General features: G+C 41.6%; 4 protein-coding genes and 2 long non-coding RNA genes across 7 annotated transcripts in view; 4 read left to right on the top strand and 2 right to left on the bottom strand.

Moving 5' to 3' along the window:
* The first annotated feature begins 1,860 nt into the window (after positions 1-1,860).
* Positions 1,861-5,547, top strand: LOC134290526 (uncharacterized). The gene has a single exon (XM_062857684.1). The coding sequence runs from the start codon at positions 1,861-1,863 to the stop codon at positions 5,545-5,547; it is 3,687 nt and encodes a 1,228-aa protein (XP_062713668.1).
* A 2,367-nt stretch (positions 5,548-7,914) lies between these two features.
* On the bottom strand, positions 7,915-9,107 carry LOC134290938 (uncharacterized). The gene is made up of 3 exons (XR_009998901.1): positions 8,859-9,107; positions 8,532-8,612; positions 7,915-8,408 (listed from the first exon to the last, which is right to left on the bottom strand). It is a non-coding gene; the product is annotated as an uncharacterized LOC134290938 (long non-coding RNA).
* Positions 9,108-15,693: 6,586 nt separating this feature from the next.
* On the top strand, positions 15,694-16,614 carry LOC109411619 (alpha-ketoglutarate-dependent dioxygenase alkB homolog 6). The gene is made up of 2 exons (XM_019685175.3): positions 15,694-15,852; positions 15,960-16,614. The coding sequence occupies exons 1-2, from the start codon at positions 15,823-15,825 to the stop codon at positions 16,605-16,607; spliced, it is 678 nt and encodes a 225-aa protein (XP_019540720.3). The 5' UTR covers positions 15,694-15,822; the 3' UTR covers positions 16,608-16,614.
* LOC115254069 (THO complex subunit 7 homolog) lies at positions 16,599-17,589 on the bottom strand. Its single transcript, XM_029863050.2, has 3 exons — positions 17,471-17,589; positions 17,286-17,406; positions 16,599-17,219 (listed from the first exon to the last, which is right to left on the bottom strand). The coding sequence occupies exons 1-3, from the start codon at positions 17,478-17,480 to the stop codon at positions 16,688-16,690; spliced, it is 663 nt and encodes a 220-aa protein (XP_029718910.1). The 5' UTR covers positions 17,481-17,589; the 3' UTR covers positions 16,599-16,687.
* A 1,058-nt stretch (positions 17,590-18,647) lies between these two features.
* On the top strand, positions 18,648-19,968 carry LOC115260176 (uncharacterized). Its single transcript, XR_003894416.2, has 2 exons — positions 18,648-19,133; positions 19,192-19,968. It is a non-coding gene; the product is annotated as an uncharacterized LOC115260176 (long non-coding RNA).
* Positions 19,969-22,294: 2,326 nt separating this feature from the next.
* Positions 22,295-26,788, top strand: part of LOC109411621 (E3 ubiquitin-protein ligase COP1) — a 48,669-nt gene continuing 44,175 nt past the window's right edge. Inside the window, exons 1-2 of one of the 2 annotated variants that reach the window (XM_029863049.2) lie at positions 22,295-22,455; positions 22,730-22,848. In XM_029863049.2, coding sequence (XP_029718909.2) covers positions 22,372-22,455; positions 22,730-22,848 — 203 coding nt within the window. In that variant the 5' untranslated portion in view covers positions 22,295-22,371. Of the gene's footprint in view, positions 22,456-22,725; positions 22,849-26,788 lie in introns of those variants that run through there. The other variant, XM_029863048.2, reaches the window with a different exon arrangement.

Raw genomic sequence — 26,788 nt, forward strand, 5'->3', positions numbered from 1 at the left:
CCCGTATATTCTATTGTATAAAAACACGGATCCGGAAATCCGGATTTTCCGGTACCTATGGTGATCGGACCGGTCTAACCAAATACGATCTCGATAGATAATGAGTTTCTGAGTTGAATGAGACAAAAACTTTTAAAATCGGTGGAAAAATCGCTGAGATATGATCATTTCCATTGCGTGGGTACCCGGGTACCCTGCCGGCCTTCTACGGGTGTTTTTTTTGCTGGCCACACTACGGTTAATTATGTTGTAGATCCACCGGCCTTGAATGTTGGTATGCAACAGCTTGCCCTGGGTTCGGCAAATGGTGCTTCGTTACCACACCAGCTTCAATCGGCGGCAACAGTCGGAACTACACACAGAGTTTCAATGGCGCAACCTCCTCGTTCTAGTGATACGTTGCGATCCGGCCCACGAGTGATGACCAATCCACTACCACCTATCCGGCTAACCGAAACAGTTCCTCGCTACTCGGGAGCAGATCTTAACCGACGTGAAGTTTATCGGGACCTACCGCATTCATCGACGATGCGAGCCAACCGGTTTTACGATCAGTCAGAGGAAGCCGATCTATATCCGATCTCTCGGAAACAGTTGGCCGCCCGACAAGCCATTTCCAAGGACCTTCCGACGTTTTCTGGAAACCCGGAAGAGTGGCCTTTGTTTCTATCTACCTTCAACAGCACCACTGACCTGTGTGGATTCACGAACGAAGAGAATATCGTCCGTTTGCAACGATGCTTGACGGGTCGAGCATATGAAGCGGTTAAAAGTCGGCTGCTACACCCATCGAACGTCGGCGGGGTCATGTCAACGCTCAAAATGCTTTTTGGCCAGCCGGAGGTAATCGTCCATTCGATGATGTCGAAGATCAACTCCCTTCCTGCACTCAGAGAGGACAAATTAGAAACCATTGTGGATTTCGCCGTCAGCGTTCAAAACTTCTGCGCAACCGTGGACGCGTGCGGGTTGGAAGAATATTTCTACAATATGACCTTCCTTCACCAACTCGTCAGCAAGCTTCCACCATCAATCAAGTTGAATTGGGCGCAGTATCGACTATCTCTACCAGCTGTCAATTTGTCTTCCTTCAGCAACTGGCTTTACACTCTAGCTGAAGCCGCGAGTGCCGTTAATATTCCAAACACCACCTTTGAACACAAATCCTGCGATTCACGTGTGACCAGGAAAAGTAACTCGTTCGTCAACGCTCACTCCGAAGAAGCTTCATCAGGTAATCACTATGCAGCGCCATCCAACGCAAAAGTTGCAGCTGATAGCTGCCCTGTGTGCAAAGGAAGCTGCAAAACAATTACCAAATGCGAACATTTCCTGGAGTTTTCTCGAGATTCTCGCTGGGCGACTGTTCGAGATCTAGGCCTCTGCCGCCGATGTCTTCGCCAACATAAGGGTGGGTGTCAAGCTAAACTGTGTGGAAAGAATGGCTGCGAACTGAAGCACCACGAACTGCTACACAACGAGCAGACGAATACACTGCTGTCCTCAAATACTTCTCCAAGCGAAACGAATAAGGCGCTGCCGAATAATCATCAAAAGTCCACGCAGAACCCGATCGAACACGGATGCCATACTCATCAAACTACCTCTAGTCAGGTGTTATTCCGCTACATACCCGTAGTGCTACATGGCAAACATCGATCGATCGAGACATTTGCATTTCTAGACGATGGATCCGAGCTCACGCTGCTTGACAAGGAACTTGCGGATGAACTGCAGCTAGAAGGAGAAACAACGTCACTGTGTCTACTGTGGACTGGAGGAGCTAAACGTCGAGAGGATAGTTCAAAGAGTGTTCAGCTGGAGGTGACTACGAAACACAACGGTTCCTAAAAGTACTCTATGGTAGGAGTACGCACAGTTGCTGAATTACTGCTTCCATCGCAAACGCTCAACTTTGATGAGCTAGCTGGGTTATATCCGCATCTCAAGGGTTTGCCGATCAGCTCCTATCAAGAGGTCCGGCCGAGAATCCTCATCGGAATGAAGGATCAACACCTCAGCCTTGTTCAGAAAAGCCGCGAGGGAGCGCTACATGAGCCAATCGCCGTTAAAACTCGGCTAGGATGGACTGTCTGCGGAGGAGGTAATCGAGACACAGCCGCCAACCTGACCCACTCGGTATTCCATATCTGCGCCTGCAACCCGTCCTCGGACGAGGATCTACATAAGATGATGAAGGAGTACTTCACAGTGGATAGCCTGGGAGTTGCACATCCGAAGAAACGTCTTCTCTCAACAGAAGAAGAGCGAGCGCAAACTCTTCTTGAGACACGAACAACGCTCAAAGGCAACCGTTATGAAACGGGACTGTTGTGGCGCTATGACAATGTTCGACTTCCGGACAGTTTTCCGATGGCCCTTCGACGGCTGCAGTGCCTTAAAAAGAGAATGGATAAGGATCCCCAGCTAGCGGAAGCACTCAATAACAAGATCATCGATCTCGTCGAAAAGGGTTACGCCAGGAAGCTAACCGATAACGAGCTTGTCCAAAACTTTCCCCGGACGTGGTACCTACCGATATTTCCCGTAACGAATATTAACAAGCCCGGGAAAATACGAATGGTGTGGGATGCTGCTGCGATGGTACATGGATTTTCACTCAATTCAGCGCTGCTTAAAGGACCCGATCAATTCTGCGAACTTTTCACCATACTGATCCAATTCCGTGAAGGTCGAGTTGCTCTAACTGGAGACGTACGGGAAATGTTTCTCCAAGTGCTAATGCGACCCGAAGACCAGCAGTGCCAACGATTTCTCTGGTACGATGAAGATGGAACAACCTCCGTCTACGTTCTGCAGGTGATGACCTTTGGAGCTTGCTGCTCTCCTAGTAGTGCCCAGTTCGTGAAGAACCTGAATGCTGAACGCTTCAAGGAAGAGTATCCAGCAGCCGTTGAAGTAATCCAAAAACGACACTACGTCGACGACATGTTAATGAGTGTTGCTGACGAAGAAGAGGCGATACAACTTGCCAAGCAGGTGAAGAAAGTGCACGCGGAAGGCGGCTTCGAGATCCGTAACTGGATAAGCAACTCTAAACGAGTGGTGGATGAATTGCAGGAGAAACCGACAGATGAAAAGAACCTCGATCTATCACCAGAGTTAGCCACAGAGAAGGTGCTTGGCATGTGGTGGTGTACCGACTCAGACATGTTCACCTTCAAGGTAGGATGGGACCGTTACGGACGAGCGTTATTGATGGGCCAACGTCGCCCGACAAAAAGGGAGATGCTGCGCGTGCTCATGTCTGTTTTCGACCCACTTGGGCTGATTGCGCAGTTCCTGATGTTTCTAAAAGTTGTGCTACAAGATGTCTGGCGCTCTGGAACTGGATGGGACGACCAAGTCAGCGACGTAATTTTCGAAAAATGGCAAACGTGGCTACAAGTCCTCCCTAACATCGAACATGTCGCTATTCCTCGGTGCTATCACAGCCTTCGTACTGCTATGAGCGAAGATATCCAGCTTCACACGTTCGTAGACGCGAGCGAAAATGGCATTGCCGCAGTCTGCTACATACGTTTCCACAAGGACGGCATCGTGGAATGCAACATTGTGGCCGCAAAGACCAGAGTCGCGCCGCTGAAATTCCTCTCCATCCCCAGACTAGAGCTTCAAGCAGCGTTAATCGGTGCGCGATTAGCGCGGTCGGTATCAGAAGCCCTCTCGGTTCAGATCTCTCATAGGTTTTACTGGTCGGACTCTCAAGATGTCCTGTTCTGGATCAAGTCTGATCATCGCCGGTACTCACCGTTTGTGGCCTTCCGGATAAGTGAAATTCTCGAGTTAACCGAAATGACTGAATGGAGATACGTTCCCACCGACTTGAACGTAGCGGATGACGGTACAAAATGGAAAGGTTTGCCAGATCTTCAACCACAAGCTAGATGGTTCAACGGCCCATCATTCCTTTATTTCTCTGAGAGTCACTGGCCTCGTTCGCTGGAGCGTTCAAACACTGCCGATCTGGAGCTCCGTCCGAGTTTGATGGCACACTTCGTCGCACCTGAACCGATAGTGCAAGCCAGCGATTTCTCCAGCTGGGATCGGTTGATTAGAGTCGTCGCATACGTACAAAGGTTTCCCAGCAACTGCAGGTTGAAAATCCAGAAGAAGCCAATCATCGATGGCCCTCTCTCCAGCGATGAAATGTGCTCTGCCGAAAGCTACCTGTTTCGCCAGACCCAGCTGGAAACCTATTCTGATGAGATCGCCCTGCTGCAACGATCGCAGGATAATCCGTTGCTCTCCAAAACCCCCTTACCAAAAACAAGTCCGTTTCATCAAAAGTCACCATGGCTGGATCAAAATGGAGTATTGAGGATGCGTGGCCGCATTGCGAACTGTGACTATGCAACCGACGAAGCTAAAAATCCAGTTATACTTCCCCGTGACCACCCAACCACCAACTTGATAATTGCACATTACCACCGGAAATACCACCACCAAAATCATGAGACCGTAATCAATGAGATTCGTCAGAAATACAGTGTCCCGAGACTCCGCACAACGTATGCTAAAGTCCGAAACGATTGCCAACGCTGCAAGAACGCTCGGGCTATCCCACGGGTGCCGATCATGGCCGAATTACCCTCAGCCCGACTCGATGCATTTGCTCGCCCGTTCACTCACGTAGGCGTCGATTTCTTCGGACCTTACGAGATCGCCATCGGCCGCCGAACCGAAAAGCGTTGGGGTATGCTGGCTACCTGCCTCACAACCCGTGCAATCCATATTGAAGTTGCCAATTCTCTCAACACTGGATCGTGCGTGATGGCTTTGCGCAACTTTATCTCTCGAAGAGGCAAACCAAGGACAATCTACAGCGACCGAGGAACGAATTTCATAGGGGCAAACCGTGAAATGAAGGAAGCGGAGCAATCAGTCGACCAAGAAAGGCTCATGAATGAGTTCATCGACGCCGATACCAGATGGGAATTTCTTCCTCCTGCCTCGCCACACATGGGTGGCAGCTGGGAACGATTGATCGGCTGTGTGAAGAAAAACTTAATGGCAGTTCTTCAAACGAAAAAGTTAACGGACGAAGTTTTCCGGAACCTGTTAACCGAAATAGAAAATACGGTTAATTCTCGACCTCTGACACACGTCCCTCTGGACGATGACTCGGCTCCTGCATTGACACCCAACCACTTTCTACTTGGGTCATCGAACGGAGTAAAACCAATATGCACTATCGACGACAGCGGTGACGTTCTACGGCAGTGTTGGAGGCTGTCTCAAGTTCAGGCCAACCGGTTCTGGACAAGATGGGTAAGCGATTACTTACCCGAAATAACCCGACGCAGCAAATGGTTTACCGACACGAAGCCAGTACAGGATAACGACGTGGTGCTGATTGTAGATCCCAAACTGCCCCGGAATTGCTGGCCTAGGGGCAGAATCATCTGTACTCACCCAGGACGTGACGGTCAACCACGATCGGCAACGGTGAGGACTGCAACCGGTATCTACGAACGTCCGGTAGCCAAGCTAGCCGTGCTAGATGTACGGCGCGTTCAAAAGTAAGCTGGCCAGGTGGGCCATCGTACCGGGGGGGACTGTTAGCGAATACGCCGCGCCTCTATGGTGTCGGTGTCTCTAGATGACCAACAATAGAACCCCTCGCGGAGCGATAACAACGCGAAGGACTGAACTGACGGTACCCTACTGTCAGAGCTGTAAGTGTGGACCGAAGATAAATAGGTAGACGATAGAAAGTGAATTGCGATAATGTGTTTGCCCAAAACTACAGCTCAGCATATTTGATAGTGACTTTATTACTGATCCCATAATTGAAATAGTGAATTCATTATTAATTTCCTAAAGGTAGTATCCATGCATTAATTGATGATAAAATTATGTTAATAATACGGTAATTTATCAGGACTCTATCGACCCAATGTTTCCATGCACTTAACCCTAAAACCGTGCAGTGAAGCTTATGAACTAACGGGGTAAATTATACTATGATACTACTTGTTACAAACATGCAATTACTTAAAATTACCTTAATATTATAGTACGGATAGCAGTACGGGAACAAATACGATTCGGAATGCGAATCGATCTGTATTACAGAAATATAACTTAAAACAACAATACGGTAGGACACTAGACCGGTCCAAAGACAGACAACTGGACTCGTCACAAAAACGGAACTAAACGTAAGTAAGACTGAAAAAGACAAGAAACAAATAAGCATCATCATTATAAATAACAGACAGAATTCACACACAAATTATAATTACACAAGCCTAACTGTAAACTGTTGAAAAAATATGATGATTAGTTAGTGGATGCCCGGACCGTCCGACCTAAACTTCTTGTAATTATTACTGTGGAAATCTCCACCATACGTAATCATTACAAGTGCCTTTCTAGGCAACCAAAGCGGACAACTACGATCCAAGAATGGAACAAATATTGTGGAAATCTCCACCAGAAATATTTGTCCCAGGACCCTTTTGAGGACACGAGAGTTCTTTCAGAGAGTAAACTCTCAATACAAAAAGTGTTCTTTCAGAACGTTTATTATAACTTACCAAAGTAAGCTGGCATATCAGCGTGAGCGCCTGAATCAATTAATCGATCCATTGATCTGAAAGCTGCATGAGCCATGCCCTGCCACTACCTGCATGGCGACCTAACTACTAGCGTGGTTCAAAAAATCGTTTTTGCTCCACACCGCTTTTTCGATTCGTAACTAGATTCTAAGCCTTCTCCCAAAAATTGAGCTGATTTGGTTGAAAATTGAGAGTGCACAAGCTCTTCAAAGTTTGTATGGGAATTACTATGGGAAAAGGACGTTTTTCATTCAATTGACCGTAGCATTTCCACAAGTGCCCTAGAGAGTTAGTTGACTCTTGGTTCTCCTAGGCTTCTCTATCAGCTACAACTTTGCCGAAGACCACATTCAAATCGGACGCCTCATTAATTAGTTATTGATTTTTATCCAACTGCAGAAACTTTAACAGTGATCGTTCAGCTTCCCAGCAGGCAACATTGCTGCACATGGCGCCAAAGATAGCACACATAAATCATGGCTACTATGTTTCAAGGCAAATTGCAGTGATGCCCATCGAATAGTGCAATCATCATGATCAAAGCTTTTCATTCTGGATAAAAATCGATAACTAATTGATGAGCCGTCCGATTCGAATGTGGTCTTCGGCAAAGTTGTAGCTGATAATGTAGCCTAGGAGTACCAAGCGTCAACTAACACCCTAGGGCACTTGGGGAAATGCTACAGTCAATTGAATAAAAAACGTCCTTTTCCCATAGTAATTCCCATACAAACTTTGAAAAGCTTGTGCACTCTCAATTTTCAACCAAATCAGCTCATTTTTTGGGAGAAGGCTTAGAATATGGTTACGAATCGAAAAAGCGGTGTGGAGCAAAAACGATTTTTTGAACCACACTACTAACTACTCTATCGATGCATAAGCCTGGTCGCACATCAGTGCATTTGTGTGCGTGAGCACTCCTAATACTCCCGCCACCTCTCTGACAGTTGGCTCTTTAACTCCTGTAAACAACCCGGGCCACGTGGTCACTGCCAGCACGGCACTGACAGCATTTTCCTACACTGAGAGTAAAATGGTTTTGAAATTAAGAAATGCTAATTTCAACACTTCCCCTCATTTCTTCAATTTCAAACTATTTAACATTTCTTGAAACTTGAGCTCCTAATGATTTCTTCTATTAAGTATGCCAGCATGAGCTTTTGCTCTCTTTACAATTCTTGAATATAAATATTCTTTACATCTATGTGTTTTGTTCTTCTGTGTTACCTACACTATATTCTTCACTTGGCCGCTGCACACTCAGCAATCAGCTCTGCTTCGGTTGAAGTTAATTCGACCAAATTGCTTCGATGCACTCCAGGTTGCCAAGCCAGGTTTCACTACCTCCGGAAATGGAGTGCATATCATCCACATCGCCGCCGTAGTCAGCATCGGCATATCCTGCCAACGGTTTGGTATCCTTGTCTCGATGGTATGCAACACCAAACGTTTTGGCTCCCTGATGATAACGAAGGCTGAGAACTGTCCAGTGGGGTTCACGAGGATCACTCTGAAATTGACTTGAGATATTTAAAGCAAAACAAACATCTGTTCTTGTCATAGAAACCAGATATCCCTGTGAAGCTCTGTATGCCTTTGAACGGATTGCTTCGTAAAAATTCAAGATCAAACCTCTGTAATCATCTTTCGACGATCCTCGGTTGTCATCTGTCGAAGAAGCTCGGTTGCCATCTATCGACGAACCGCCTTTTGGCGAACCTTTTCCACCTTCTGATGAACCATTATCATCTTCCGATGGACAACCTTGCCGTGAATCTTTACTACCTTCTGGTAAACCATCATCTATTGATGAACCTCTACTTCCTTCTGGTGAACCAAAATCATCTATCGATGAACCACTATAACCTTCAAAATCATCTATCGATGAACCATTATGATCATCTATCGATGAACAATCGACATCATTCGTCGATGAACCTACATCACCTTCTGGTGAACCAAAATCATCTATCGATGAACCATCGACATCATCCGTCGATGAACCTCCATCATCATCTAACGAAGAACCTCCATAATCATCTATCGATGAACCATCGACAACATCCGTCGATGAACCTCCCTCACCTTCTGGTGAACCAAAATCATCTATCGATGAACCTCCATAATCATCTATTGGTGGACCAACATCGCCTTCTGGCGAACCAACATCATCTATCGATGAACCTTCATCATCATCTATCGATGAACCTCTATCATCATTTATTGGTGGACCAATATCGCCTTCTGGCGAATCAACATCATCTATCGATGAACCTTCATCACCTTCTGGTGAACCAAAATCATCTATCGATGAACCATCGACATCATCCGTCGATGAACCTCCATCATCATCTATCAATGAACCTCCATCACCTTCTGGTGAACCAAAATCATCTATCGATGAACCATCGACATCATCCGTCGATGAACCTCCATTATCATCTATCGATGAACCATCGACATCATCCGTCGATGAACCTCCATCATCATCTATCGTTGAACTTCCATCACCTTCTGGTGAACCAAAATCATCAATCGATGAACCATCGACATCATCCGTCGATGAACCTACATCACCTTCTGGTAAACCAAAATCATCTATCGATGAACCTTTATAATCATCTATCGATGAACCATCGACATCATCCGTCGATAAACCTACATCACCTTCTGGTGAACAGCTGTGACGTATAGCTTCCTCTGTTATTTCATCTTTTGATGAACTCAAATCTCTCGAAGTCTCACATTCCTGAGAAATATCTTCCCCTGATTCCATGGCGAAGTTGGATGGAGTACACACTGGCATGACGACCGGTTGCTCCCAAAAGCGGCCACCGCAGATTCGCTGTTTCTTAATCTGCTTTTCATCATGCCGAATTTGAATATCTTCCTTCAATTGCTGAAGCCAGGGAAGACCGGCTCGTTGTCGTTTCACTCCGACCCGATTCTGCGCGTCTGTATCCATACGACTTAATGGCACATGCATCATGCAATCATAACTTTCGTTGATAGCGAGGGCTACGTCACTCTGCTGGCGAGACTTTGAAATGTTTGTCGTCACATGGGCTGGCTCCTGTGTTTCATGCCGATATACATCGCAAAAGCGACGTATGTGACCAAGTTTGCCACATTCGTGGCACCTCAGCATTTTGCGATGTTGCTGCTGCTTTGGTTTTCCTTCCTTTCTCCAACCATTCGTCATTTCATGAGCAACTGGTTGCTGATCAACTGTTTCGGACTCATCGATGTCAGCGTCAATGAATATGCGCTGTAGCTGAAGCAAAGTCATATTCATTAGATCCTCTTTTCTCATGACTGCTAGAGCTCCCAAAATATGACTGAACTTTTCAGGAATAGCAGCCAAAAGGGTATTGATTTGTTCTTGGCGAGAAACTTGTTCTCCCATCAGATTAAGCTGCCGAACCAAGTCTTCGTGTGTCGAAAATAATTCTTTTAGAGTCTTGAATTTTCGGTTTTTAAGTAAGTAAAGCTGTGATCGCAGCCCAAGCATTGCATTCACACCTTTGGGCAAATATTGTCGTCGCGGTTGAAATCCGAAGCTTCCCCACATCCGACAATCGAGTTTTCTCAAAATCCATACGTGAAACCTAACGTCGGACGTAGTGCGCTGGACATCGGACCTGGCCCTCTATCCAGCGCACTGTGCCCGACGTACGTCCGACACACGGTTTAGGAGAAAAATCGATTTTCGCGTGTCAAAATTTCCGATTTTCAACTACACGAACAATATACTTCATCAAGTGTATCAATCACATCTTTGGCATATTCACAGTTCAAAACATGCCCCATGGGTTCATCATCCAAGCACAACATCAAGTCATTGACAACTCGTAAATCATCTTTAAGTCTCTTAATCATTTTTGCCTTTCGCTGATTCTCTACTTGAGAAGAAGCATTGATAACAGGCAAAGCATATTCCTCCTCCAACGGAGTTCTCTCAAAGACATAAAGTAAGTCATCTAGTCTGAAATAGTTTTCTATACGCTTTTTCCAAAAAGGATAACGTTTGTCATCCCCATTGAATGTTGGTAGAATCGTACTTCTCAGTCTGTTGTCCATTATGCAAACCTGTTCAACAACATTCCTTACAGTAGGTCAAAATACTTATGGATATCTCCGCCCGACGTAATAAACACCTAAACATTCAACTATCTCAATAAACCATCTTGCACTATACAGTGCCCATGCGGAATTCTCCACCAGATACCAAATATCAAAATATTTCTCACGCGGATTAACTCCACCAGAATAAATCAGTCAAACATTTTCATGCGGATATCTCCACCAGAGTTAATCGGTTAAAAATGTTCACACAGATATCTCCACTAGAGTAAATTGGTTAAAATGCTCACGTGGATATCTCCACCAGAATAAATCGGTCAAAACTTATCATGCGGATATCTCCACCACTGTAAATTATTCAAAAGTTTCCATGCGGATAACTCCACCAGATTAAATCATTCAAAAATGTTCATGCGGATATCTCCACCATAATAAATTATTCAAAAACTGTTTTCCAGGCACGCGTTGCCTGGGCCCATAACCTGTTGAAAAAATATGATGATTAGTTAGTGGATGCCCGGACCGTCCGACCTAAACTTCTTGTAATTATTACTGTGGAAATCTCCACCATACGTAATCATTACAAGTGCCTTTCTAGGCAACCAAAGCGGAACTACGATCCAAGAATGGAACAAATATTGTGGACATCTCCACCAGAAATATTTGTCCCAGGACCCTTTTGAGGACACGAGAGTTCTTTCAGAGAGTAAACTCTCAATACAAAAAGTGTTCTTTCAGAACGTTTATTATAACTTACCAAAGTAAGCTGGCATATCAGCGTGAGCGCCTGAATCAATTAATCGATCCATTGATCTCTCTAAAATAAAAACGCTCATTTTTGAGTAGCGCCCATGCCGCACAGGGACTGTGTTGGAAACACACATTTTTTTAAATTGCTCGTACGCTCACATTTTTGCAAAATATCAATATTTTTCGGTATTTGAAGGTGGTTTATAAACCCAGTGAGCTGCCATGTCGAAATTATTGCAAAATACATGCTCATGTGAGCGTACGAGCAGTTTTAAAAAAATGTGTGTTTCCAACACAGTCATGTGCGGCATGGATGTTTACTAAAAATGTGCAGGTCAAACACATTTTTGAGCGTAGCCGTTTTTGCGTGATCTGAAAGCTGCATGAGCCATGCCCTGCCACTACCTGCATGGCGACCTAACTACTCTATCGATGCATAAGCCTGGTCGCACATCAGTGCATTTGTGTGCGTGAGCACTCCTAATTGGGGACTACGAAGCAAATTACCACAGTTGATCATGTGCGTGAAGTGCAGATTTTTCAACATGGGGAAGCATAGGAAGTCAACTTTAAAATTCTTCTAAAAAATTCAAAATATTATTTAATTAAAAACGGATTGATGTACGGGTTAAGAATCTTCGTTTTCTACGCAATCAGTACCTAATCTGGTAAAAAACTTTTTAATCAAAATTATATGCTAAAAAGTTTGCTAATTGAATTTCTCATCACGTACACCAACCCGCTTTTAATTAAATATTGTTTAGAATTTTTTAGAAGCATTTGAAAACTGACTTCCTATACTTCACCATGCTAAAAAATCGGTCCTTCACGCATACAGTAAACTTTTTCCAGGTGGCAGCAGCGTACTTTCGAACTCCCGAATACTCCCGCCACCTCTCTGACAGTTGGCTCTTTAACTCCTGTAAACAACCCGGGCCACGTGGTCACTGCCAGCACGGCACTGACAGCATTTTCCTACACTGAGAGTAAAATGGTTTTGAAATTAAGAAATGCTAATTTCAACATAAACACTATATTGAATTTGTAACGACATTTCACAGGAAAATAATAATTTATCCGGATTGAAACCAAGACCCGGCTTCGGATCGTTTTATTTCCGGAATTATTATTTCGGAATTCCCCAAATTAGTTGGCTATTTCCAACAGTGGTGTCTTTTGCAACCCGCCGTTTCACTTTCGTTACGTCAAGGTTTACCTCGAATGTCAAACAAGACCTGCTCATAATTATTTTATTTTCAAGTTTATTAACTATTCTGTTATTGTTTAAGTTCGGAAAAATTACTATTGAGATCAGAAAAGCCTGCTCTTTCGTGTTATGCAGCAAAACCGGGGAAATATTTTTCATTTTAGGACCCTATTCACTTATTCCAAAGTTATATTTGATTGTTTCCATTTAGAGTTTATCGATAAAAACAACCGATTACCATCATTTCATATAATGTCAAAAATTTCATTTGTTTCAACAAAATAAAAACTAAACATGGTTCGAAAGCACTCACACATCTATAAAATGCTTACCCCAACATCGCCACAACGAAGAAGGTGTAGCAAATCCATCACGCCAACTTCCAAGTGCAGCATTGGCCATGATAGATAACGCGCAGGTACTCACGACAGCATCCACAAAAAGTTGATCGGTTTCGCCTTTTTTATCTTTTTTTAGTCGTTCTCCTCCCCATCCGCTTACCGACGGTCTAAAAATAGATTTCCGAGCTGCCGCAGTTGCTGCTGTCACCAACACAATCACATTCCGGGTTTGTTAGTGGCAAAAGTGCAGTCGTTTGAATCAATCCATTATTTTCTGTTGAAAATACCATATCTCTGTTTGTTTTAACAAACTGTCAAAAATTTCGACAAATGAAAATATTTGTATTATCAAACAATGGAACAGTTCAGTTTAAACTAGAAATTAGTTTGTCGCTATAGTAAACTGAAAAATCGGTTGATTTGAACTAGAATTTAATTGTGTTTACAATTTATTTTTCTGCGTGTACTGAGCACACGACGCGACCGCTCGTGTAACTTTTTTTGATGCGACTGATGGAGGGTTAAAATTTTCAACAATTGGCTTCTTTAGCGGTGTTGAGATAATTCCATATTCTGAATCTGCATGCGAAACTGAGCCGAAATCCAAATTTTCATGAATTTTGGTGCCCGGGAACCTATTTAAAAATCAATTTGAAGTTTGTATGGGAGCGATTTGTCGAATCACCCCTCGTCGCATTTTGTACTGGGTGGAGCTGTCAAACAGTTACCCAGCTGTCAAAAGGTGATTTCAAAAAATCTTTTTGAAATTGAGTTTAGGTATCAAAATAAAGTTCTAAAAATCTGAAAAAAATCATAGTGGCTCAGAAAAAGGTGCTCTTTTGTATAAAATCAAAAAATCGATACATTTTTCCTTATTTAAAAACCCAATTTATTTTTGTTGATAGGTTGTGTGTATACTTTTTAAAGTGTGTAGCAGTTTGACGTTTGCGGAATAGGATAAGCTTGCTAGCAATATTTTGCAGGTACAATAGGCTCCTAAAGGCCTATCTCAATTTCTGCATAATTCGATCGAGCATTGATTAAAACGACATGTTTACTCATTTTTTAAGTATTCCTTTTAGGTAAAGCCCATAAAATATATTTTCAAAAATTTTAATAATTTTTGCAACACTCCTTGTTTAGCACTAAATTTTGGGTAAATTTTGTTTACCGTGTATGTCAAACAGGAACATTTATTGTCAAAAGTGAGCCAATGTGGTGTCTTCTGCAACCCGCCGTTTCACTTTCGTTACGTCAAGGTTGACCTCGAATGTCAAACAAGACCTGCTCATCATTATTTTATTTTCAAGTTTATTAACTATTCTGTTATTGTTTAAGTTCGGAAAAATTACCATTGAGATCAGAAAAGCATGCTCTTTCGTGTTATGCAGCAAAACCGGGGAAATATTTTTCATTTTAGGACCCTATTTAGGCGTATTTTTTCTAGATACAGTAGACGTTCGGTCGGTGCAAGCGGTTTAACTGCAATGCTTTTTAACTGCAAGTCCGGTAAGTGCAACAAATTTGCAGTTATCGCACCGCTTTCCGTCAAAACGGTGCGCCATGTTAGCCCAAATGAACAGTGGAATGAATTTCACGTTCATTTAACATCAATTGACGGGTTGTTGACGCCTTTCTGACGTTGCAGTTATCGAATTTTGTTCGCTAATTGAAACGTAAACATGTTGCAGTTATCGAACATCTACTGTAAATAGAGCCCTCGGACCATTGTGCTGTCATCAAGCGAGCTTTTTCGCCAACTGTCGACGAAACTGATTAGCAATAGTTTTCAGTCAGCGGGGCAGCGCGGACGTCAACCACGAATAAATGAGCCGTAGCCCACATGAATTTGACATGTTTGGGAAATTGACACTTTTGGGCACTCTGACAGATCTGGGATGTGCACGACATTTGCGAATTAGTCATTACCATAAGTTATTACTTAAGTAAAACGTGTAAAACTAGCAAAGGGTTATCAAAATTTTAGCGTGCAATCGTTCGAAATTACACGACAACGCAAAGATAGCAAATAAATCAGTAAGAAATTGTGTAATGCATCAATTTACAGCACAAACAATTTTGGACGTGTTTTTGTTGTGAGCTACACTGAACGGAAACCTCCGCCTGAGATCGACTGAGAGGCGATACGATCGCGCCCCAGTTCGACACTCAGTCGGAAACCATATGGTTCACCGACCGAATGATGTCATCCTGAAATTGGATGACAGCCAGATGAAAAATGAATGCCGACCATATGGTCGACCAACTCTTTTTTCTAGCGATGGATAATAAAAAAATATTTTTCTAACCATTCCAAAAAGATGTGCGTTGAAGGGCCTGGGTGCCCTTGCTGGCACCCTTTTTCAAAAACTGACATGTCCATAATTAGGACATGCGACTAAAAATTCGTCAACGTTGCGAGTATAATAATCAAAGAGCTTGTAACGCTATCGATGCATATGTTTGGAGCAACTGTGGCGCCTTCGCTTTGCAATCAGTATTCATTCACACAGCGTGCGTCGACTCATACACGAATGAGATGATCGTGGTTCGATTGTAGGATGGTAGAAATACGACTGATTCGTCATACCAAAACACGATTTTGATTATTTGGACTGGATGGTCGGACAAATCAGTCGATTGCGGGATGGGGTTTTCGTTCAGTGTACGGGGAATTTGGCTTTCGCTGGCCCCCTGTTTTCAGTGTAAAGCTCGGTGCGGAAGGGTTCAAAGCTCTGACATCGATAAAATAGAGCAAACAAAAATATTTACGTTGCATCTGTCGGCAAAACACAAGATTTTTAAACTTTTTTGTTCATATTTTAAAATTGAATGTAGTGTTTCGGTGCTTTTTATAATGGAATGGAAAAACTTCGTACTTGAAGAAGTAGGTAAATCCCTATTTTTCAAAATTTGAAATTTTGAAAATTTGATTTAATCATGCTGCTTAAGATTCTCAGCCAAGATTATAAATGTAACTCAACCATATTTCAGTGCCCCGCCAGTGCTTTCTACATTCCGAACTTCACCACCACGCAGGAGGAATCCTTCCTCCTAGCCCAGGTAGACAGAACACCTAAGCCTCGATGGACTCAGTTGTCCCATCGACGTCTTATCAATTACGGAGGAGTTCCACATCCGAAGGGAATGATTGCTGAAGCGATGCCGCCTTGGTTGCAGGGATATGTGGACAAAGTAAACCAACTGGACGGAGTGTTTGAGGACGGTAGGAAAGCGAATCACGTTCTGGTGAATGAATATCTTGCCGGGCAAGGCATTATGCCCCACTCGGATGGGCCTCTGTTTCACCCCACTATCACGACCATTTCCTGTGGATCGCACGCTGTGCTAGAATTCCACGAACCTCAGGAAAGTGCGGATGAAGGAAAAACTACTATGCAACGGGTTCCCGTGACAAAATTACTGGTCGAGCCCCGGAGTTTACTGATTCTTAAAGACGACATGTACCATAAGTACCTGCACTCTATTGCCGAAGTGGAGCGGGATGTGATAGATCGGAGTGTCGCAAATCTTTCGAGAAATAATTTTCAGCTGAACGACGTTCTGGACAGAACAACTCGTATTTCGTTTACAATTCGGCATGTCCCAAAGACTTCCAAGATGAAAATAAAATTGTTTTAGAACCGTATATTTCTCTCCAGGTACCTGATCGCATTACGTACCACGGTTATTCTTAAGATTAAATTAATTCTATGAGCTTCTCAACTCTTCTTCGGCGTTACAGCTTCGGTATCCTCAATCATAACCGTTTCGCTTACGATAATCGGTTCATCATCGCAAGACATTTTGTCGTCCACACTATCCTGGCCATCTTCCCCGATGGCATCCAGCTTATTCTGCAGTTCCACGATTGATCGCATCAGCACTGTGAAGTCCTTCTTCTTCGTCTCCAGCTTCCGCTCGAGAACCGCCTTCTTCTCCTGTAGTTGGTCCATTTCCTGCTTCAGCGTCTCCAGTTCCTTAATGGTGTTCTTCCGATCCGGCTGCTGGCTGATAATTTTGGCCAGCACATCATACTCCATCCGGTTCTTACGGATCTTTTTGGCCAGCACCAGGTTCTGTTTGCTTTGAGTGATTTGCGTTTTGGCCGTTTCGATCCCTGCCTCGATGGTGTCCGAAATTGTCGCATAGTTCTTCAGCTCCTGCTCCATCACCCGAGCGGAGAAATCGGACTTTTTCATCGCAAACTCGCACTGGGCCAGCTGGGCGAGCAATCGATCGTGGATGGCTTGACTGAAAACAGGTTGGAATTATCCGATAGAAGACATTAAACTAATTTCGTTTCAAACATTGGCCTACCTGTTCTCTGGGCTGTCCGGAGAGTTGCACCATTTAACAAAGGTTTTCAGCAGATCGTTCAAACGCCGGTCGTCTCCAGTGCCATCGCCGTCGATTTGCAGGCGGCGTCGAATCACTTCCTCTAAAAAAAAGTGCGGAAAATATAAGTGTTTTATTTTATTTTGGATGTGAATGAAGCAACTTACCGTCCGACATTGTGTTTGATTAAATTAGTGGATTATTAGTAAAGAAGCAGCTGAAATTTTATTTAAAATTAATTTCAAATGCGTGCCTAAAACGCTGCTCGGTTGTTGTGAAGTGGCAGACGATGTAAACAAAACTTTTGAACGTCAAGCGAATTCGGCGAATGTGTTCATTTTGGTTCATCAAAAGGATGAACAAGCACGCTCACTGAAAGCTAATCAGAAAAAAATGACACGGTAAATGAGCCTCTGCACGAATCTGGTGTACTGCTCACTCCCACAGAAAATTTGAAAACAGCGCGCACAGTAAAAGTCAAATGTGACTTTTACTGTGCGCGCTGTTTTCAAATTTTCTGTGGGAGTGAGCAGGACAGGGCAAATTCGTACAGAGTCTCATACAGTCGGAACCCGCTCGTTGAGCCACAACCTCCACCCAACCAACGAATTCGATTCGCTAGTTCACGGAACTAACGAGCCTGGATAAAACAAAGAGGAGAAACGTCAAAATTGGAACAGTCCATTTAGTGTCATGCCCATAGTTCCAATCGAGCAGGAGACCTGTCAAAGCGACAAGGATTCGCCACTTTGGTATACTCGAGACACTTTACACGGAACTACAAATCAACCCAAATTTAAGTTGTTTTGACGCAATCCCGGTCTTCCGTGGAATAACTCAAATTTGCGTCAAACAGCGAAAGTGGTGAGTGAGTAGTTCTCGTTTGAGAGCGGCAAAAAAAATTAACCCACTGGTAAGTTATTTTCACCCAACGGAGGCCTCAAATGACGCAAATTTGGGTTAACTCAAGAAAACCCAAATTTGGCTTCTTCCACGGAAGAGCAGCGGATGCGTCGGTGCTTCTCTCTTTGTTTTCGACAACATTGCGGTGGGGCGAGGGAGAAAACAACCCAACTTTGAGTTAAAACTAAAAGCTGTTTAGCCAAATTTGAGTTTTTAAAACTGATTCTTTGGGTTTTAATATTTTTCCGTGTTGGGTGAAGTGACAGCAGCACAAGGGGCGTGCGCATTGTTTTTTTTAATCATGTTTAGGTTGTAAGTTAAAATTAAATTTTTCAATTTGTTTTATACATATAGAGCAAAACTGATACGTTTTGCAAGATACATATATGGCCAATGCGAGAAATAATTATTTTCACCCATTTTTAGTCGGTGAAGTGAAAACCCGCATAGCAAAATACAGTTTGCCATACTTTCCAAACAGAAAGTATCCTCTAACTGTTACTGTTACTTTAAGACAAACGTTTGGTTTTCTGTTTAACAATATGAAGCCTGACGCTACACACCATAGAGAACGTCTTTGATAATGTATACCAACTAGTAACAGTATGTTATAATGTCGGTACATTGTTTGACGTTATGGAAATAAAACTCGTGAGAAATGGTGGCACTATGGCATCACCTCAAGTCAAACGGTCTGTACTCGCAGTAGCGCAACACACTATCACATATGAGTTTCACAATACAGTACTTATGCTCAACAATCTGTCATATGATTAGAAGCATTTGTATTTGTAAATGAAATATCCTAAGGTTTGCCGCTGCGCTGTCTGTCAGATTATTCAAGAAAAAAAAGCAAAAAGTGCAAATCTTGGATTTCCGAACAATTAAAAAATACTTTGTCTCCGGCTCAACTGCGGAATTTTAAAGGTAAGCTTGCATCCTAATAAATAAATTTATATTTTAATCGCGGTTTAATTATTTTTAGTGCCTCCTAAACCGGAATCGAAAGGTGGTGGGCCACAGGTCATCGTGGCGGGCTGGCGCAACAGGCAACAAAATTAAAGATTGTTACCGACACATTCCGGCGAAATGACCAACGAAGTGGACTTCGGTGACACTCGGTTCCCTTTCGAAAGGATGTCCGGTTTCCTCATCTCGCTGCAAGAGCCGTAAGTGGCACTTCCAGGCCCGTAGGAAGCAGATGTCGGTGCTCCTATCTAAGAATGGAACAAACGTGTACGTCGGTGTGCATAATCGTGAAGCTGAAGGTGGACAATAATCGCAAGAGGGTCCTGGACAAACGTGCTGCCGGAATCCGGGCGGCGTTGTCGAAGGAGAAGGACAAGTGCACCAAGTTTTTATGTCTCCACTGCCTTCTCACCAACAGTCGGAACCTGCCGGAATGGCACCGCCGAAGCATGTTCATTGTTGCCACTAGCGGGAAGGAGAAATGCGTGCCATTATTTGTAATTCGTATAAGTAATAAGTGTTATTCATCTTCCCTTAATAAACAATCATTAATATTTGGAGAAATATTTTTGTTTGTGTACTGCTCAAAACCATCATCCTGTTTGATTTATTGTAAATAATCAAATTAAACAGGATGATAGTTCATTTCCAAGTTTTAATAATTGTTTGAAAAAAGTTTAAATACAGTAGAACCATATATCATACGTTTAAAATACCATGGAAGACCATAAATCAATAATAGCATATACAGTGTTCGTTTTTCATCAAATATTATGGTTAAACTGTTCTCTAACCATTTTTTATGCAGTGAATTGTCTGAAAAACTGGATAATATATTGACCATATCCTTTACTGTTTTGCGAAAAATTTGTTCGAGAAAACGAGCGATTTTTTATGGTAACCAATCTTAACCGCCTATTCCACATACTGTAATTTGGCGGATTACCATTTGTTATACTGGCAAATCTGTACATGGAATGGTTATCTTACTGTTATCTTGGATAGTCTGAGACATGGTTAAATGACAATTGCTAATGGTCATCTACAGTACGAGAAACGCTGCATTTACAGTTAGCGATTATGCGGGAATATAGATGTTTATGAAACCACCCGGACCAAAATGCAAGCACAAAACGCTTTCAATGATCGACAAAATAAAGATTGCCGATGTTTTGCATTTGTTTCGAAGTAATTGTACATATTTTTTTTTTTTTAAGAAATATGAAATAGAAATTCTTCTCGATTATCCGTAAAGTTTAAGAAACCAAAAACTCATTAGCTCGCCCCTCGGAATTACAGATTGGTTGTCATTTTCAGTTTGACATTGAATTATGACATCCAGGTGCTTTTTAGTTGGTTGACAGCTCAACTAACGGAGCCCCAACTAAAAAGCCACCCAACTATTAAACCCCCAACCAGCGGGTCAGGACTGTAATAGAATTTACTGATTTTCGAGCTACCCGTATTTTGACAATGCTGGAGCTCGATTTAAATAGGTCGTATGTGCTTTCGTCGATATTAAATTCGATCAGTTTATTTTAGTTATTGTAGCAATATGAAAGATATTTTTGAGACTTTTAATGATGGAACGGAAAACTTGTTTTGTGAGGATTCTGCTGTATGTATCAACTTTGTTCAATTTCAACGGTTTTCGCTACAATAAGTGAATCCGACTGATCGAATTTTTAATGGTCCACTGCACGAATTTATGCTGGCCTGCTTACTCTCACAGAAAATTTGATGTTTGAGCGGTGCCGACACCTCCCAAACGTCTAATTTCATGTGACAGTAAGCAGGCCAGTATAAATTCGTGCAGTAATCCATTGAGTTTTTAAATTTAGAAAAATTCAATGATTTTTTTATTTTTAAACAAAAGGGCACTTTTTTCTGAGCCACTATGATTTTTTTATGATTTTTAGAACTTTATTTTGATACCTAAAATCAATTTCAAAGATTTTTTTCAAATCACCTTTTGACAGCTGGGCAACTGCTTGACAGCTTCGCCCAGTACAAAATCATCAAATCGCTCCCATACAAAAATCAAATCAATTTTTAAATAGGTTCCCGGGCACCAAAATTCATGAAAATTTGAATTTCGGCTCAGTTTGGCATGCAGATTCAGAATATGGAATTATCTCAACACAGTTAAAGACTCGGTTAAAGAAGCCAATTTCGAACAACATGAAAATCCGGGTATAATAATTGACCCACTCGATGGGTAGTTTCAGGTAAGCGTGCAGCTACGCAGGTATTTTTGTGCTTTTGAGTGAGTTTACTTTAATCGTGTAATACTTGCAAAGCACCCCTCGTTTTCGCCCGTCTTATCCGTCAGAGTTCATTAATTCATAATGAACCCCACATGGTACGAGCAGGGCTAGCAGCATTTTTTGAAATTATATTTCAGTAAATACTTGAATTTGAATAGTTCGACAATGATTTTAACTTAATACACTTTCCGTAATAACATAAAGAGAGGATCGATGAAGAGAAATCGAAAATGTCAGTTAGGCCCTAATGAAGAACATTTGAAAAGCGCCTATCTGCTTTGCGTAAACAAACATGTTTTTGTCTCTGTAGGGCCTATCTGCATCCGCCCACGCACATCAACACCCTTATCAGAAAAAGTGTTCTTCAAGCTATCTGTTAAGGGTGTTGATGTGCATGGGTGGATGCAGATGAGCCCTATGGAGACAGAAACAGGTTTGTTTACAAAAAGCAGATAGGCCTTTTTCAAATGTTCGTCTAGAAATCATTGATTTATATTAATTTTGAAAAAAAAACTTTATATTATGTTTCCAGTTCAAAACCGAATTAGCGACATTTTTTCTTCGACTTCCGCTGCTTTTGCCTTGCGTTAAACACAATGTCGGAAGTGGGGCGCTGTATAGAGCACCAGGTGTACAATACAGCGCCCCACTTCCGACATTGTGTTTAACGCAAGGCAAAAGCAGCGGAAGTCAAAGAAAAAATGTCGCTAATTCGGTTTTGAACTGGAAACATAATAGAGACTTTATAGACGTATACAATTTATCCAACGACATAAAATAACACTTCTAACCTTGCTTCAAACCGCATCTCTTGTTGAAAATTTCCCGGCAGCACTGGCATCTGTCTCGCGTCGTCGATTCGGGTTTCGGTCGGGAAAGCTTTCGCGAACTTCATTTTCCTTCGCCTGTCATACCGTCATGGTAATATAATGGCATTCGTTCGTTCTTATCTGCTGGTTAGATTCAGAAATTCCGTGTTAGCGCAAAGGTTCTCCTCTTCAATGTCCGATAAAGTACGTGTGCAAGTGTCGGCCCATTAGAAAATGGTCGAAAGTTGGTCGTTTGAGGCTGTAAAGTGGTGATTAATCGCGTTAAAATTTTTCTCCTTTCTCCATACACACACACGTTCTGCTGCGGCTTGTGCAACATTTTCGTGGCTTGCTTCGCTGCCGTGCCGCCGTCATCCATCGCCTGCGGTCGTCATCGTCGTCGTTGTCTTACTTTTGTTATTTCATCGTCTCACCTCGCCCCGGCACCGCCTGCGTTCCGGAACGCGCAAATCTGCAGCGAGGTCTCGTGCTTGGCGTGTATTCCACCGAAGACGGCAAGGACGATGTAAAATTCACCAAGTTCGCCCAAAAGTACAACGAATCAACAGCTGGGAAACTCCTGGAGCAGATCAAAATGTGAGTACTTGTCTAGCTACCATATTCTATTTACTGCAACATCTCACACCACGGACGGTGTGATAACAATGTGTTGCGCAGAGGTTCCCCATTTACCTACTTTTTGTTTTTTGGCTTGTTCTGTTTCATTTTTTTCCTGAGAGCTATTGTTATTTCAAAATGGTCCTTTTTAATTTGATAGTGGCGAAGTGACTTTTAGTCCTCGTGTCTTTTGGACTTTCGGGTACTGAAAAAATTCATCAAAGTGCTAGGCATAACCCGAGAGACAAAACTACTGTGTGCTCAACATCACATTTAACCCTCGAGTGGTCGCACTTTTGTATTATGTACAACACGTTGATCGCCTTTCGTACTCAGCATTATCGCGGTGCTGGCCAATTGCGCGACTAGCGGAAGGTTGAGATATAGAGTAATCAACAACAACGGAGTTTACTTTAAATTTTCAGTCAGCATTTTGGAAGTCTTGTGTTACTGTTATATATATGCAGTGCTGAAAATGTCATTTCGTCATATCTAAATTCAATCACATACCGCTCATTTTAGAAGCTGAATCTGAGAATATGGTACATATATGAAAAACTAGTGCGGCTTGAGGCTTGACCAGTTCTGCAAGAAAGTCACGGTATATATGTACTTATTTGAAGTTTATAAGGAATATTTTACAAGATATCTTCAAAGATTCCTGACTAAGATTCCTGAGCAGACTTTTCGCATATCATTCACGAATTTTCGATTAGTTATGTGTATTCAAATGCCATCTCTAGTGATCTCCTGGCATAGTCCTTACAGGATCTAAATGGAAATTGTTCATGATTTGGTGACATTTTACACCTATCGTGAAATCGCGTTCATAGTTTTTTTTTTCTAAGATGCATAATAGTTTACTGACGTATTCCCAAACCATTTTATTTTTTTTAAATTTTATCTGTATTAACGAGATTTTTGGCCCTTGGCTAGTTCATCTCGGGACCCACGCTGTACTTCCCACTGTGTACACCCTTCCGAAGGAAGAACTCAGTAACAAATTTTGAAACGACGTATAATCAATACTACACCATTGATTATACGCCGTTTTCAAAATTTGTTACTGAACTCACATTTTGTGAGTTTGTCGGGAGCGGGATTCGATCCCAGGTCCTCGGCGTGATAATCAAATGTTCTAACCCTCCAACCAGACCCGCTCCAATTCTCAAACTATGAAAAATTTATAAAAATTCAAAATTTGGGTGAACTTGTGAAATGTTTCTTGGCAAAATATCTGTGTTTGTAACTTACGAACACATCTTATATCATCAATGATGCGTACCAGATAGTATTATATGCAGGTTTATTTGTTTGGAGAAAAGTGAGTTGAACTCTTAAAAAACACAAAATCTTGCCGTTCTGCCGTTATTTTTTTTAAGATCTAAAAAGTGTACAGTAAAAAAACCATATCGAAAGTTTCGATGAGAATATGAAAAGCATCTAGTGACGAGTTTACCAATAATCCCAAAAGACTTGCAAATTGTTTGAGACTTTGTAGACACACTTAAGCTTAGATTTCTATGACCTGGAATTTTTAGTGAAATAGACGGAAAGTCAGAGAATTTAATTTTCAAAATTGAGTCGACACCCTGATCGGGAAATATGCGGGAATAAGTCGGGAATTTTGTTTATGATCGGGATTTTTTTAAATTATGTGTAACGCCTCCAGCATGTAAACTCAAACCTAGATTAGATTCACTTGAACCTTCACTAATTTCAAATCCAGATTCTTACACAGTTTCGGAAGGCTCACGCAGGCATTTCAAAATCCTGATGAACGTTGGTTTTTGAATAACCAGTGATTTCTTGTTTGATAGAGACTATCCGGGTGACAGGTTTTCATTGTCCGGATGCTCGAATTCAATTTGGGCACAAACATATTTTGTATCACAATTTTTTAAAATGAAGTTTTGAAATCTAAAAAAACGTGAAAAAAGTATCGCGAAAAATAATTTTGGTAGACAAATTTTGAATGATTTTATCAGAAATTCCATAAAATACTTCTTCAACATTTTCTTTGAAAATATTTAGCTTGTTACATTTGTATCAAAATGGAGAAATTAGTGACATAGTTTTAGAGATTTTATACAGATTTTTTCTCTGTAGTAGTTCCTTGTTAGGATTTTTTGCCGAAATATCTGGCTGAGATTTAGGACAAGTTTTAATTTATGTTTTCATTGGAACTTTTTATAATAATTCCTTAATTCGCTAGTGGAGGACTTGCTGAAATTATTGCTTTGTTGGAGTATAGAAATATCAGTTCATAGAAAAGCTCCCTGCAATCACAAAATCCATCACATTAACAATTTGGCATTTAAAAAAATGGAATAATTACTAAAAGCATTAATAATTCAGTTGTCCCTGTAGAGTCTCTGGTGTTTTTTTTTATGGAATTATGAATTGATGACGAAATACTGGAAGAAACTCTTGAAGTATTTTCAGTGTAACGATTTGTAGAATTACTAAATTAATTTATAAATGAATATGTACCTAGAATCCTTGCAATCACTAATATTACAACGGAAGCAAAATTGCAAGTTGAAAACCAGAAGACAGGATTCTTTAGATTTGAGCCTCATTTTGCACCTAATTAACAAACTATAAAATTGTGGTTCTCAGCAGTGTCTCTCAAAGAAAATTCGTGAAATTTCGACCATTGATCACAAAGTCCTTCTAGTTTATGAAATTGGATAAATTTTACCGTTGTTCCGGATTTATGACCCGGGGCACTGGAGTAACCTCCTTAACAGGTAGTGGTTCAACCTTTAATTCGCCTTCAAAAACTAGCTTGCAACACATCAAACTTCATGATTTTGCAAAACAGGAGTATTGAAAATTGTTTCTAGGGATTTCGAGTAAACTGGCTACGTCTCCGGATGTTCCGGAAACCTGGTGCCCACATGAAAGTGACCACATTTGATCATTTTTGGAACCTAGCTTACGATATATCACACTTCATGATTTTGCAGAACAATATAATTTGAACATGGTTCTAGGGACCCATAATCCCTGGCAACCTTTCCGGATATCCCGGAAAGATATGGTGTCTCTAGGGAAGTGTGCACTTTTTGATTGGTTCTGAAAAATCAATATTCAACTTACTTGGAAAGTTCTTCAAGAATGGGATTAGAAATTAATCCCAGAATACACTAGTTTACAGCATTTTTGAACTCGGTAAGCTGATGATCATTTTTGGTGTAGAATCATGCCCTGAAGGAATCATGACGCGAAGGAAAAAAATTACAGTAGAGCGGAATTTTTTTCGACTTTCCATACAAGGTTGATGATTTGAAATCGATTTTTGTTCTATTTTTAAGAAACGTCGCTCACTTCACACATCTCATTCTCCGTAATCAATGCTACGATTGAGCTGCATTTTTTACTTCAACTCGCCTACATATGATATGTCAAATAAACGTTGAGAAAGAATTTTTTGATTGTTTTTTTTTCTTATTGAAAAAAATACATTTCTTCATATATTTTTGGAAATTTGGCTAAAATTTAAAGAGATCCTCCCTAAAACTCGCCAATATCTTAAATTTCATCAATCTGACGCAAAACCTGCATTCAGATGATCGAATGGTATTGTATTCAGCTTTTAATTTATGGAAAAAGATTTGAAATTGGTTGAACAAAACGCAAGATATTTGAATTTTAGTAAATTCCATATTTTTAAAAGTTGTAAAATTCGATATTGAGCTAAAACTTAAAAAGTGCTTTACTTTGAAGCACGGTTTCGAAATTAGCATTAAATTATGCTTCAAAAATTTTGGTCGTTGACAGAAGTTCACGACTTTCGTTTTATTTTGTAAACTAGTGATATCGATGTTTTCCGCAAATATCTAGAATGAGCCTTACAAATTCCGTCAGAAATGTCATAGTTTTGTTTTTCAGGGTTTGAGAATTGGGTTTTTAA

Source organism: Aedes albopictus, chromosome 3 (genome assembly GCF_035046485.1).
Source record: "Aedes albopictus strain Foshan chromosome 3, AalbF5, whole genome shotgun sequence".
Taxonomy (NCBI): Eukaryota; Metazoa; Arthropoda; class Insecta; order Diptera; family Culicidae; genus Aedes; species Aedes albopictus.

Bases quoted from the DNA above. Each gene is read 5' to 3' on its own strand.
- LOC109411619 (XM_019685175.3), top strand. From the start codon at position 15,823: ATGGAATGGAAAAACTTCGTACTTGAAGAA. The intron at 15,853-15,959 runs GTAGGTAAATCC...ACCATATTTCAG, and splicing joins AAAACTTCGTACTTGAAGAA to TGCCCCGCCAGTGCTTTCTA.
- LOC115254069 (XM_029863050.2), bottom strand. The intron at 17,220-17,285 runs GTAGGCCAATGT...ACCTGTTTTCAG, and splicing joins CCGGACAGCCCAGAGAACAG to TCAAGCCATCCACGATCGAT.
- LOC134290526 (XM_062857684.1), top strand. From the start codon at position 1,861: ATGGTAGGAGTACGCACAGTTGCTGAATTACTGCTTCCATCGCAAACG.